This window comes from Pygoscelis adeliae, unplaced genomic scaffold (genome assembly GCF_000699105.1).
Source record: "Pygoscelis adeliae isolate BGI_AS28 unplaced genomic scaffold, ASM69910v1 Scaffold38, whole genome shotgun sequence".
Classification (NCBI taxonomy): domain Eukaryota; kingdom Metazoa; phylum Chordata; class Aves; order Sphenisciformes; family Spheniscidae; genus Pygoscelis; species Pygoscelis adeliae.
In genome coordinates, this window is record NW_008825614.1 from 1,174,884 (window position 1) to 1,189,810 (window position 14,927).

The 14,927-nt window shown below is 39.9% G+C and overlaps 1 protein-coding gene across 1 annotated transcript in view; it reads right to left on the reverse strand.

Moving 5' to 3' along the window:
• Positions 1–268: 268 nt before the first annotated feature.
• The window catches only part of MPPED1 (metallophosphoesterase domain containing 1), a 48,733-nt gene continuing 34,074 nt past the window's right edge, over positions 269–14,927 (reverse strand). The window contains exons 4-6 of the mRNA XM_009332798.1: positions 9,636–9,751; positions 4,839–4,952; positions 269–1,236 (exon numbers count right to left, since the gene is read on the reverse strand). Coding sequence (XP_009331073.1) covers positions 1,118–1,236; positions 4,839–4,952; positions 9,636–9,751 — 349 coding nt within the window. The 3' untranslated portion in view covers positions 269–1,117. The remainder of the gene's footprint in view (positions 1,237–4,838; positions 4,953–9,635; positions 9,752–14,927) is intronic.

The following is a 14,927-nucleotide window of genomic DNA, read 5'->3' on the forward strand; positions in this document are numbered from 1 at the left end:
ACGCTACTACACAGCTACCCAAAAGTGAATGCCCAAACTCCACCTTGAGGTGACCCCTTCCCCTTGTCATCCATAGCGTTCCCCAAGGACGAAAGGATCACAATGACATTTAATCACTTCTGACTGGGGCCAAATTCAAACCAGGATTCTCATCATCGGCTGCATGTCCCATTAACAGGTTTTAAACAAATAGTCCCAGTGGGTTTTATTTAAAATACCACTACTGAACATTGGGTGGGTTTTCTGTGGGGTTTTTTTTTTTTGCTTTTTACATACAATCACATATCGCCTTACCATATGAAAACACAGTTATATTTTTTCTTTTTTTTTTTTTTAAGGGAAATGTCATCCTTTTTTTCGCAGGCGAGTCCAGGTTACAAATTCCTGAGTTTATACTGCACTTAACAAAGTCTCCCTTCTTGAATGTTGAGCTGTTTACAGCATGCTGGCAATATGCACCATTTCCCTTACCATCTGTAATGCCAGATGTAGTAAAACTTCATTTCAGTACAGTGAATTAGGGCCTCTATTGTATTGGTTTTGAATAGATGCAAAGACTTAGACCTGGAGGACTTGAAGTAATAGCTTTCCTCCTGTGACTGGTCACTCATGCACCACCTCTTTTATATTTGCCATGTTAATTAAGGGAAAACATCTTTACCATCATTTTTCTTTTACCAAGAGCTCACTGGGAAACATCTGAAATGAGGAAATCCTAGTCTAAACACTTAAGTTTAAACTGCAAACTTTCTTAAAGAAACACTCCTTTGAAAGACATTGTTCTTTTAATAAGTCCAATATAATGTACGGTATATACAAAAGTCCCTACTTGAGAGAGAGATATATGTATATGTATATATATATATGTGGAATGCATTCACTTTTTTGTGTTCACAAATATTTTAATGGTGAAATGTTGAAGTCTTTAATCTGTTTCTGGCACCAAAATGTCTTTGTTCCTCATCCACTTTTGTCACTCAAAACTTATCTGTGAAGAGCTAGCAGGGAAAAAAGAAGAAGGTTTTTGCTTTTTTGTTGAATGGTTCCCTATTGGGATTCTCAGCCAGCAATATAAAGTTGCTAATGTGTTGGGCACAACTTTAAATCCTCATTATAATCATGTGTTCCTTGGAGTAGGTAAGTCAATAACTATAGGTGGATTAAGTGGCTGGTAATTCACAGTGCACACAGATGCATTGACATAGGTAGTAGTTCCATCAGCCATGACACCATAACCTACAAAGAAAGAAAAACTCTGGTTACTCTCATTATTCATTACCATCTTTTTTTTTTTTTAATTATTCACCTTTATCACACAACGGTAAGTGCCACATTTATTACTCAGAAGGAGTTTAAAAATTCTCTTCGTGCAAAACATAAAGGTCTCCTGAATTAATACCATCTTTGTCCTACAGCAGAACTTTTTGCCGTCTTTTAAATTGTGTAAGAAAAGTAAAATGGACCCTCACTAGCTAGCGCCTATGATCTCTGGCAGCCAGCTAGCCAATCCTCCTTAGACAGACAAATATTTTTCGCTGCAAAGCTTTTTTCTTAAAACCTTCTCAGTTTTGAAAAGGATGAGAAGATAGAGCTTAGGCAATTACAGCATTGAAAAAAACATACTTCTGCTCATTTAGGTTTGCAGTCATCAGTGCAGCAAACTTGGGACAATTTTCATCTTTCCACCTTTTTTTCTGTCCTGTGTTGTACATCTTTTAAGCAACCAATGAAGAAAAATCATTGCCTGACTCAGGGGAGTATGTGTGCATGTGCACCTGGGTGGGATGTGTCGAGTAGGAACCTCTTCTTCCCATGCGTTTGAACTTGTTGACCAATTTCAACCAAATTTGATGGAAAGACACTAAAATGCCTGCCCGGGCAGGGAAAAAATGGCTTTATTTTAATGCATTCTCTGACAGACAAGGTGAATTCACACCCTAAGACACCATAACATTTCCACGGGAGAAAACACCCTTCTATATGTCTCACCAGTGGCGAAAAACCTTTAACTGCATCTCATGTCTGACTAGACACCCAAGCCAAACAATTCCAGAGCTAAATCTGCAGAAAATCAAACTTCCAGCTCTAATGCCTGTAGAAATACAGCAAAATGCTGTTTCAGAAAGTTAAGAAGCAGCCCTTTAACTGCCCTGGTGTTAGGAAAAGTAGACACACTCTCCGATGTCAAAAATCTTTTCATCAATGTCTAGGAAAAACATATGATTACACTGAAAGGAAAAGCTTCATGGTGGTAACTTGCATTGAAATATTAAGATCAATATGAAGAAATGCATTCACAATCAGAAATATATGATTTTGGGGAAATCAACTGGTAGAAAGCATTTGTGCTAAGATTCAATCTCACCATTAATGACGTTAATAGTGAAACGTATTCACTGCTACATACACCGAGTTCCGGCTATTCAAATCCTAGGTACCTACAATCCTACAGTTCTTCTGAGTGCAATTTCATGTCTTATAAAAGCATTGTTAGTTGCAGAATTTACAAACAAAGAAACAGTAGCCAAATTCCTTTCTTTTTTGTTCCTCAAAATACCCTGAATAATGCAGGGCCTCCTGGACTCCCCATGGAAAAACCAGACTGTAATTAGGGACTAGGGAGGGAAGAAAACTCTGTCAGGTTCCTGTCACAGACATTTCTTTAAATCATTTGCTGTTTGCCACAGAACAATTGTTCTGTGTAAAACACAAACTGCACGGAGGACAGTCAGCATTGCTGCTGGGACTTTCTGTCTCCTCGGCTACACGTTTGGAGAGAACAGAATCAGCTTGCTAATACGTTCCTTTTGCTGGAAGATTCCTAATGCTACAGTTTTTACTCCTACCCTACTGCCAGCAGAGTTTCCTCAGCCACGACCTCAGCCAAGTACTGGCTGTAACGGGCAAACCAGGGTTTTAGCCGGAGTCCCTGCCATGCTGCTTGTCACTTCCATGCATCGACCGGCACCAAGCCCATGCGTAGAGGTATTTTTTGGCAGAGACAGCAGTGCAGAGGGGGAAACATCTCTTCTAAGCATCTCTTCCTCCCGGATGTTCAGTAAATGACTGCTGCAGATGTAGCTATGCTCAGTGAGGGGAGGAACTCATCTGTTCAAATCATCCATTCTCTCTACAAAGAGCAGCTTCATTTGCACAGGCTGTCTGCAATGGGAATTCTCCTCTGCAGAGATTTAGCATCCCACTGCAAAACAGGCTATGCACTTCCCCATTCGTTTTCTCTAAATTATGATAGTTAACAAGAAGAGTACCTTGTTTCTGTGTTCTGATACCTCCTGTGCCAACTGTATTAATTCACAAGATTTACCATTCTGTGGAGGTGCCTTTCTTTTCCCTTGGGAGCCAAAGTTGGGCTTGGTCTTAGCAGATGTGATTTCGTTTACCTGCCTGAAGCTTCATGGCTGGCTAAGTGTTTGCTTATATCGCCTGCAACCCACTTGGCTTACAATTTCTGAAAAAACAATGAGTTTGAGCTGTATTCACCAGCTCTCTTGTACGGAATCTCGAAGACTGCTATAATAGCAAAGGGTTAGGAAAAAATACTGCCTATGTGTTGCTTGTTTACTCTGTGATGTAACAGCACCTTGGACATTAACTAGGCATTAACAGGTCAATGCAGATGCAACACAGGAGGAGAGTGGACTTAATCCCCGAGCTGTAAAATAACGATCTGAATGTCTCCTCCATCAATTTTACACCAGCACACCTCTCACCAATGTCACTCCTAACCTAGCATGGTGAAAGCTCCCAGCAGCAAGTCAGAGTGGGATTTCTTGGGAAGGGTAATAGTTCTTCACGAAAACAGAAGTATCAGAGTGCCAGCTACTCCAGTTTTTCCATTTGTTCATTTCTACACTGGTGAGACCCACAGGTATCCTTCAAAGGCTCGAGCAGTCCCAGAAGCAGAAAACTGGCAGTTGTAGAGCACCTTTTCCTGCCAGTAAGTTAACATTGCCAAGAACTAAGCAGCTGATAATACATGCTTACATGCCAATGGTACACTTCTGCACAGCCCACTCGTTTCTTTTGGTAGGGGCACTGCCTGATATCTTGCTGCCGTGATACATGAACAGGACAGACTTCTCTATAGCAGACAGCATCCACCTTTCCCTTTGCCTGAAGATGAACTCCTACTGTCACTGACTTCAGCGGAGCATATTTGTCACCATTTACTGACTTATGTGAAGGGAACTAATTTTTTTCCAGTTAAAAATCAAATTGTCAAGAGAACCGCTTTGTTTTGCCTGGGTACAAAATGCTTCCCCTGCCAAAGCAAGTAAATACGTGAATAAATATCTTGAACTTCAACACAAGTCAGTTGTGACATCCCTCTTGATTTTAACTTCATATACGCACTGATGGGGAGAGACAACCTTTATTGTACAATCTTGAGGATTCGGCCTTAGAAGCAACCCCCGAAGCATTCTTACCCACTTTACAAACACAGAAACTGAGACACAGAGAGCTTACATGAATTATCTTAAGTCACAGAGATTCAACAGAGGAAAACACAATCCATCAATCCTAATATTTAGTCACTTTCTGTAACTACTGGACTCGAGTTCTTATTTTAAAATTCACAGTAATCCTGTGAAGGAGGCATCATCCTGTTTTATAGATGTAGAAACTGAAAGAGAAGCTGAAGTACAAATATTGAAATGTGGGTATCAGCCAATTTCATCTCTATCTATGCAGCTAAATAAGTATCTGAATTCCAGAAGAGCTTCAGTTCAGACATTCAAGTTTGAAAATGCTAGTTAAACCAGACAACTTCTGTGTTTGTGGTTTTTAAATAAACATAGAAAGAAATGTGTTCTGACCTTCATGGATATGTCCAAAAACATGAAGCCTTGGCTGTATTCGTCTCTGGACTGTGTTCAGCAGCTCAACACATCCTACCCGTTGCATTTTCTTAGGAACCCAGTCTAGAAAACCTTTGGAAAAGAAAGGAAAGCTTTAAAAGAAGACAGGTTATCTGCAAAGCTGTACTGCTACACCATATTTCTGAGATTCCATGTCTCGTGGCTTTTCGTAAGCAGCCATAGAAGAATTGACATGGAAAAAAGTGTTTGCCTTGGTAAGCGGAAGCGGAAGGAAGGAAAAATACTTGAGGAAAACCATAAAAGCTCACCCGAAGAGAAAGGACTATGGTAACTCTTGCCAGTTGTTTTTCAAGCAAAAAAAATCACTGCAATTAAAGCATTTTTGCACTGCTGTTAATGGGAAAACTCAATGCTTTATCCATTCTTCTTCCTTTAAGAGAGTGAGGTGTAAAGAGCAGTATGTCCAAAGTGAGTCTCTAAAGAATCTAAACCAGTATTTAGCTGTTTAAATCTAGTCCTGGGATCTAGTTTTTAAAATTGAACACTTTAACTGATGCAATGGAATCTGTGTTCCTAATAATAAAACTATATTGTTATCACATTTAATCTTACAGTAGTGGAACTCAGGTGAGGAACCTACAGCATGCCTAAAAACAACATCCTCAAGTAAAACTGGTTTAAGCGCTTCATAACACAGCAAGCCCCAGCAGCCTAAATCTACGGACCTCAGACAGGAAGAGAAACTCAGCCCTTCTGCAGTAGATGTTTTTAAGCGCTACATTTACTTGCACAAAGTTTGTATAAAAACGCATTTTTTATGAATACAGACAAAAATGTACACCAACTTGCTTGTATGTCTAAAAACATACTGCAGGGGGATGCTTACTGCCAACTGAAGACTCGTGTTTCCTTCAAAGTAGGAGTGTAAGAAGGATGTTGTTGTATTAGAGGGTTTGCAATAACCAATCTTGTTTTCCTTCTATTGTTCTGCCATTTTCACCAGGCTCAAATTTGGAAACCTAAAAGATATAATCATTCTGGTTTTCTTTAGTAGTTCTCGTACCTTCCCTGTGTGCCTGTCATAGCTTTGTACCTCTGACATAGATTGCTGCAGTAGTGTGAATATATTGTGCCTTTGAGAAAACAGTAGTCAGCCAGAGAGGTATAGAGTCTGGACCTAGTTTTCATACGTTTACTTTTGAGGTCCACTCAAGCATGGCTAAATAGCAGCTAACCAACTGCCTTAAAAGACCAGAACTGTGGTATTCAAGCTCTTGGAAAAGCTCTCAGATTTGCTAGAGCTTCAGGGTAGGTTCACACATTGAGAATACCTCTTTAGAAGCCAGTGCTTGAAAACTGGGCTCAGTATACTGTGGGGTTTTATGAAAATGGTAAGAATTTGCCCTTGTATCCCAGTTAGTCAGAGAGCTAAGTCCAATGTTCAGAAGTGAGTTGGGAATGTGGCATCCTAAGTGTCAAAAAGAGGAAGTTCTGATAATGGCCACAGACTCCTAATTCATTCAGACACCTCTGAAGACGCTGCTTGGCTCCCGTCAGGGGGATGTACAAAGAGAAAGCCCCGCTGAATTACAGACAGGGCAGAGCAATACTCAGTTCTGGTAACTGATTTTACCAGTCATTCTTGGTATCCAACACAGGTCAAAATTCACTGTAGGAAATAATAGGTGTTTAAGGTGCCAAAGTGCGGCCAGCCACTCCTCTGGAATCCAGTCATGCTTTTTTCAGAGCAAACGTGTTATAACCATAGGTTTTGCTACTTCAATGATTTGAAACAGTTAATTGTCAAAATGTCTGTGGTTAACATAAAGCCAAAAGTATTTCTACTCCAAAAACTTCACAAACAAAAATCCATAAAATTAACTTCTCCATTAAATTAAGCATTATTTATGTTGAACATGTTTTTGTTTACATGCATTATCACCCTTCTGAAGCTTTCCCATATGTTTGCAGCTTATTATGTACACCTGACTACACAAACTAAGAATAATTGATTACACCTAGCTAACAATTAGAGTTCATCTTAGGGGGTTTTTAATGTTTGGTTACTTGAAACAGGCTTCTGCAGCTGTCAGGAAAGTATAAATCTTTGTCACAGACAATCAAGCAGACAGCTACAAATGAAGACTTAAAGGTGAAATTAAATTAAAAACAACTAAAGAAAAGAACAGTGACCTTTTTCAAGAGAAATAAAAGAATCACAAATACAGTTCTTTAGGAATCAGGGAAAAGACTTAAAAAGTTATACTGTACATAAAAGTAACAAAAATATGCTGATATAGAAATGAGCATTAGCACTGATCCCATAATCATGAATACTATATTTCATAAGCTATGAAATGTATGGCATATCTTTATCAATAATAAACAGGTTACTAAGAAAATGGTCAATAATAGCTGTTTTAACCTTTGTTTTCTCATCCTGGTTTCATCCCAAAGCACTACGCTAAAACAAAATAAAAAAAATTACTCAGACTTTTGTTACGTGCCTCATTGACTTAGAAACACAAAGTCCATTAACTCTTAATGGTGCTTCTGCATCTAAATCATGCAGGCAATTTTAAATCTATCTAATAATGTAGTATTAATTAGTTTAGGAGGATGCGCGCTCTTTTGAAGTGAGGGAATGAGAAAGCAGCACAGAAAATGGATGATGGACAGAATTTAGGAAGCCATGCTGGAGAAAAAAGAGGAATTTGCAAGAGCACTGATTGCTATTTATGATCATTAGGAACAGCTCTAGTGATGCTGTCCAAGATCAGAATAACAGTAATCAGCTTTCTGGTTAAAATAATTGCCTGGGAGGGTCAAGGAGGATCCTGTCTCCCAAAATGCGTGTGGACAGAGCTACACAATAAGGAGGTTCGGTAAGTTAGGCAGAGTGCTCATTTCTTTTGAAGTGTCATGTATTTGTTGCCATGGGTGTCAGGAAAACCAACAGCTGATGCCCTCAGGCAGAGGGTTCTATGCCTGAGACATCTATTAATGCATCAATAAGAAAAAGACAAAGAAATGGGAACTTTTAAAAAAGAAAATCCTTGGAGGACGGTAGAAGCTTAAGAATTCAAAAAAAAAGAGAACGAATGCTGAGACGTGGAGATGGGGGGAATTCATGTTACCCCATTACAGTCAGTGGAGATGGGCGGCTCTTCCTCAGAATTAGTACAATTATTAAATTACTTTTCAATTATTAAATTTACTATTAAATTTATTACTAAAGCATATCTGTTGAGTGCCAGCTCTGCAGTGCTCTCTAGAGGTTCTCCTCCCTCTGCTGATCCCAGAGGCTGCCAGGAGAGGCCTGGTGGCTAAATTAGCAAGGTGGCTGAAGCTGGGTGGTGCAAACCCCTCTCTCCATCTTCCAACACTGGATTTCAAGTGCTAGATACAAAAATATTCTTTGGATCTGAAGGTTGGATTTCTTTACAGCTGATCACCTGGTTTTAAAAATGGCTTTAAAAGTGCTGAAAAAGCTTCTGAAAAAGTTTTAAATATGACTTACAAATAAAACCGTATCAAAGACCCAGCATCATGCCTTGGATCCTAACAGTGATTATCCCCAGTACTAACCATTTGGAGCTGATATCTCAAGGTCTAAACAATTAATTTCTGCCATTCACTTTTATGATACAGGCCCATATTAAAGTCAGTCTATGGCATGGCATGAGACTCCACTTAGGCGAAGTATCAGAACACACGCCCTTACTGTGAGAAACCGTGCTCACAAAGAAGCCCCTTCCCCCAGGATTAGCGAGCAGTGGAATGCAAACATGTCTTTCTAAAGAAAACAACAAAACACAAACCCTTTAGATACTTTCTCCTCCAAGCTCTGAAAGAGGAGAAGAAAGGGTGGAAGACAAGAGGGTTTTAGCTTCAGGAAATTGGGGAATCTAAACGTTTAAAGAAACCAACTGCCTTCATTTCACACAAAGCACTCCTCTGCAGTAAGACTCAGCAGAACACTTAAGTACATGCTTCACTTTCGTGTCCATTTATTAAATTAGTGAGAGTTAAACACATAGTTGCATTAAATATAGCCTCCTATATGTTAAATACATCGAAAATCATCTTAAAAGCCTTAAGCCTTTACTGAATCTGGACAAGCTTCTGTGATTATAGTACTTCTGTAACACAGATAATTTCACCATTATCTAGGAATACAAGAAATCTCTCCTGGATTTTCTATCACCGATATTAATATTTGTAAAACACAAATGCAAAACTATTTCTTGTTGGTCTGTCAGTGTTGCCAGATTGTATTAAAGATAGGCAATTCACCCACGCTGTCCAAAGAACAGGCAAACAATGGCAGCATTTGGGTTTGTGAGGCAGAATATGCACCAAGTCAGCATGATGAGGAAAAATACAGACTCTGGGTACTTGTTGGTGGGGGAATGCTACTGCAAGTGAGGGGGAAAGACAGTGAAATCCCAGTCCTGCATTTCTCTTCAAGCAGGCTCCATACTTTAAATCTACTAATTTCACCAGTGGCCGAGTGGACAGATGCACAGGAAAACTAGACCTTGCTTATTTATAAAGCTCATTAAGGCTTTATGTGTTAAGGCTTTATTTTTTAAGCCATTATTTAATTCCCTACCATTGAGCATAGGCAATCATGAAACATAAACCTGAGCTGAAGTCCTGGTGCTGCTGCAATCAGTACGGATGTTACTTTTGACTTTTGTAAGTCAGGATTGCACTATTTGTCTAAGGAGAGCCATCAGTTACTGTATAATCATCTGAAATACACAGCTAAGAGCACTAGTATTTTCTTACCGAGAGGTGGTCCATGTGTTATAAGAATATCTATTCCATCTGGAATAAGGTTCCATTTCTCTAATAGTGCTTGGCCTCGTGGAAGATTAAAGCCCCAGCCATAAAACCAAGGTTGCCTGCCAAGAGAGGAGGAGAATGTCTTCAGTGCTACTTCCATGTACTGGTTATCTAATTAAAATACGGAGATTGACTCTCTGCTAGCATGGAATTTGGAGACACAAATAGCATTCATTTTCTTCTTTGTGTGCACAGTAAAACCCTCTTTCCATACAACCAGCGTTATTTAACTTGTGTGGCAAATCAGTGCAGTCCTTACCACTTTCAGTAGGTACCATACAGTAAAATACTCACAGTATTCCTCTAACTAGGTAAAAGTAACTCTTACAAGACCTGGATACCAAGATCTCCGTGTGTGGATTAGCATTCTGGACTCCCACAACATCTAGAAGAACACGTGTCTCAGATACCTAGGTGTGGATATATGTTTCACATTGGCTCCCGTCACGTTTGGCCCTTAAGCCTATGATCAGCTGGGCAAGGAGAGACCCTGGCACAATGACAGGTCCCACTCCAAAGTTGGAGACATCATCTATGCTGTTTTGTTTCCCTAATTGGAAGCATCCCATCAGAACAAGAATACTGCTTCTTTTCTTACATATAATTTTCTTCTGTCCTCTGGTGTGTTGACTTGCTTTTAAAGTAAGACTTTCCATATTCAGGATTTCTTATCAGATGGGCATTTACATTTTATAAAACATATTTATGGAGCAGCTCATCATGGAGCAGTGGGACTGTAACACTGCCAGTCAGAACACAATTTATCCGTATCTTGCTATCCCATTGATTAAAAGACTATATTTCAAAGCAATTATATCACAGTGGTAAATTATGTCTTGCTGACTATGGTCTAATTCTAGGTCATAAAATTGAGGGGTTTTAGGTTGGAAATTTTTTATCATTTTTTGACTGACATGTTCTAGCCATATCCGTATTTGGAGAACAACAAATAGGCTGCTGTAATTTAATAAGGTTTATGATAATTGCAGCCTTAGTTTTTATAAATACATACACATCAACCAGAGTTCCCTTTGAGATGTTACTTTGTTGAGGAAAGCTTTACACTCCCTCACTGCATCAAAGGACAGAAAGAGTTCTTTCAAACAAATTCTCTGAACCCCACTTTACATTGTGTATGGCAAAGACAAAAGAAAATGCCCATAAAGCTATTCTTCATCCTCTTCCGTTACTGATGCTTGACTAACATGTCAAAAATTAGCACGTCTGCAGTACTCGTGATGATGTATTTCCCACTTTTCCTTTCGGAATGCTGTAAAGCACTTGTCTATTGAAAACAGCTTAAAAAATAGAGCTTGCTAAAATATAAAGGGATGAGGCTTACCCGAGGGAAGAAAAGAAAATTCTGCTACAAGGAAAGGAAGAAGGGGGCTTTGCAGAATGTTTCCTGCCTTTCTTCCACAGATAAAAAAAGCCTCAACTTTTCTAGACAGATGACTGAAGAGCTTTCTGTGTCCACTGCTAAGAGCTCATCTCCTAGCTCTTCAGCATACAGCGCCCTGGATAACCAGGGTCTGGATAAACAGGTGTCCGGGGGGGGAAGGTGAAACTTTGTACATCTGCCACTGGGGCCAGAAATACATCCCACCCTCCAGAAGCTATGATGAGGGAGGTGAAGAAGGTGTGTGAAGAAGAGCTGCTAATAGCAGTAGCAATGAAGCGGAAACCTTGTTCTGAGTCAGGTTGCTCAGACCAGGGCGGCTGGCTGAGCAAAAGACATATCCCTATACGAGGGGTAGGAAATCATGCGTTTCTGATTACCTGTTCATCTCCTAGCAGCCTTTCCTCATAGGAAGAACAGCACCTGGCTCACAGGTACATGACTTCTCACCCTCCTACTGCTGGGGTGGTAACTCATGGTCTAGTTACTGGCTTATTCTGCGGTAAGCTACCAGCGACGTTCCTGTGTAACACTGTCACGCAGAACCAAACCACAGCCTGTGGAGTTTGATCAGCCTGTCTTTATGTTCAGCTCACCATTGACAGAACGGGAGTATTTTTATTTCACAGGAATGTCCTGAAAATAAATAAACTGAAGTCTGCGAGGTGCTCAAATATTACAGAAGTGGGAGGCTTTGTAAAAATATACAGAGGTTAGGCTTTTTCTAAACTCTCCATCCGTCCCTGCCTTGGGATTGCGTTCCACACCTTACATGCCAAGTATCTTTCTTCACCAAGATGAAAATATTCAACTGTTTGGCAAATTGTCTCTAGGCCCAGAGCAAGTTTTCCAGGAGCAAAATCTCACCGACAGAAAATATTTGCAAGGGCAAACAGGAGGCAAACAATATGTAGGCATAGTAAATCATGCTTTCAAAGCCACTCACAGATTCAATGAATACAGGCCCCTGCTGACACCCGTCACTCGCCCCGGTGCTGCTGGGCATGGACAGGACCGTCCCCGTGTCCTTGGTGGGAAGCGAGGCGAGGCACCATCCTGCACCCCGCAGGTGTGCCAGACCCAGCGGAATGGGCTATGGCCACTCCACACCCCGAGAAAGAAACCGAGGGGAAAGATCAATATTTGCCCAAGAAGAAAAGGTCAAAAACCTATGGAATAATTGTTTTAAGGATACAATGAAGCATTTATAAAGAGAAATAATCGTGGCTGTCAGAGGTCTCGCCAGAAGTCCGTCTGAAATCGGACGGCCCGTGAATGGCATGGGCGGCTGTGAGAGCCTCTGCCTGCCTCTGCCAGGGCTAGCCTGTACATGGCCACTTTTTAAAAAGCCCGTTTCCCCTTATGAATAGGCATGATCTGCTTATTAAGACAAGAAGCACTTTCCTCTGTCCCTCCCTCTCTTTGTGGTGACTGCAGCGTGTAGCCGCCTGAGCGCAGGGCTGGTAAGTTATGCATGCTGGAGCTGTTCTTTTGTGAAGGGGAGATGTTACAACTTGTGTGATTTGCCATTATGCTGTCTTTTGTGACAATCCCAAGATCGAAAGAAATGTCTGGAATATTTCTGGCAAAAAAAATCTCAAGTCCAAGAAAGGATTCAGCGGAGGATGTTGGTGTGCTTTACATTTGAGGGAAGAAAGACAAATCATACACGCAGTGCCCCCACCCCCAAAGCAAAACCATCTTTATACGCACACAGGGATTTTATAAATCCCCAAGTCCTTTCTTCTGAAAATTTATTGCAAAACAGCTATCAAAGTTTCTGAGTAGGGAAAAAAATCTTCTCTAATACCCACTAACAAGTCTGTGACCTGGATATCATGCAAAGACCACTTTGTCTACAATTTCCATTTACGATGGAACCTGAGAGCAAAGTTAAAGTCTTCATACCAAGCACCGAATTTCTGGATCCCCAGTTACTGCTTGCTCAGGAAAAGTGTGATTTTTTTATAAATTACTTTTCAATAATATTTTACATTTTACAAAGAAAATGATGTCATGTATGTTCTACAAGAGAAAAATCTGCTGTTCTCAAAAAGACCCCAAGAAGAATGTATTTGGCAATTAAAGACATACATCATGAATGTATTTCACCTCTGAAATGAAGTGCTGATGTGTAGAAATGCACTTTGATTTAGGTCTTATCTTCTTAAAGCGAACAGTTCGAGTCTCTCCACATACTACTGAAATTCAACGGTATTATTATTACGATAAGAATAATGATTGTCTACATGTAAGACTCTGGGGGGAAAATATATTGGAAGTGAATTTGTTTACAGCACAATTAACCTTATGTTAAAAACATATGAGCAAGTTTTGCAGGTCAATAATCTACCATACAAAAAGGGCTGAATTATCAGAATTTGTGCTAGCAATCGGATGTTGCTTTATGTACGGAATTTCTATCTTTCTGTTCTAAAGTAACCATTGGAATAATTTTCTTACAGAATGATAGTTGCTATGACAACCATAGCAAATTTTCCTTTTCTGAAACAGATGTCTCATTTAGTTGAAAATTAGAATGTGAAAAACCCATGGGAAAAATTAATTCAAACTTTAACAGAACACTGACTACAATGTAATCTCTTATAGGTTAACCCCTTAACATCTTTCTGCACTCTTACAGTAACCTTCTCATAAATTCTAATTAAAACAGTTTAACCTCCTAGGAATGACCTTCTTAGCTATCATTAGAGCTTTAGTTATCTTTGAAAGAAGCACTTCTGCTACAATAATAACAGAAAAAAGTCATACTAAAAAAAAAGTGGTCAAACATATTACCGCCTTAATTATTTAGTAGTTTTTCTTGTTTTATTCAGCTACTACTGGAAAGAGCTACCATATAGACCAAGAATTCTTTTGTCATTTAAATGGGACATAAACTTAGTTTTACATGTGATTTACTGTAAAGGGTGGTGATGCACTACACAGCTTTGACCTGTAATTTACGTGAAAATTGAAGGTTTTCAATTTTCAAACCACTGGTACCCATTTCAATCTGCTCAGCAGACGTACAAAAAGGGGACCCAAAAAAGGATACTTAACTGGGGAAAACTATCAACGTGCATGGATTTTTCTATTACAAGCAATGAGAGAGTGAAATCTGATTCTCTATCACCTTGATTCAATTTAAACATTTTAACTTAAAGAACGGATTCCTTCCTCTCTGTATGCCTACCAGCTCAAGGGGACCCTCCACAGTACTTGGTCGTCGGCTACAGATGAACATGGCAGGCAGCCAGCAGGCAGGCAAAGAAATATTCCCACCACAGCACCGCCCGTAGTGCTTGTGTGGTGTCAGCCACCACAAGAACTTCAGGACTGCAAGATTTACTGCATCAGATGAATCTCGGTTGTCCAGTTGAATAAGACAAATCCTGCCACCAGTAGGCACGCAATTACTCTCTTTGACTTCAAGGGAAAACTCCCTTGCATGGTCCACTACCCGCGGAGAGCTATGGGTGGTAACTGACTGAATAGCCATTAGCGTATCAAAGGGATTGGTGGGCAGCATCTTGCAAACACCTTAGTAGCAAAAAATACGGAACTAAAACACAATGCGCAGATCATTGTACCTCCTCATTTCTATAAAGTTTCCTACAGAAATCTTCTTTGCAGCTGAAAGGCAAGTTCTCTCACTAGAATTCCTTTGCTTACAAAATAAATCTCAAAGGTTCACAAACACATGTAACTTGCTCCAGTCTTTCCTCCGCAATAGTTGTCACTTTTCTCCTATTGGGAAATGAACGGATACTGGTCCGTGACTGTAAAGAAGCTCAGTGGGAAAAGAATGGACCAAATCAGTCTTCTCATTCCTG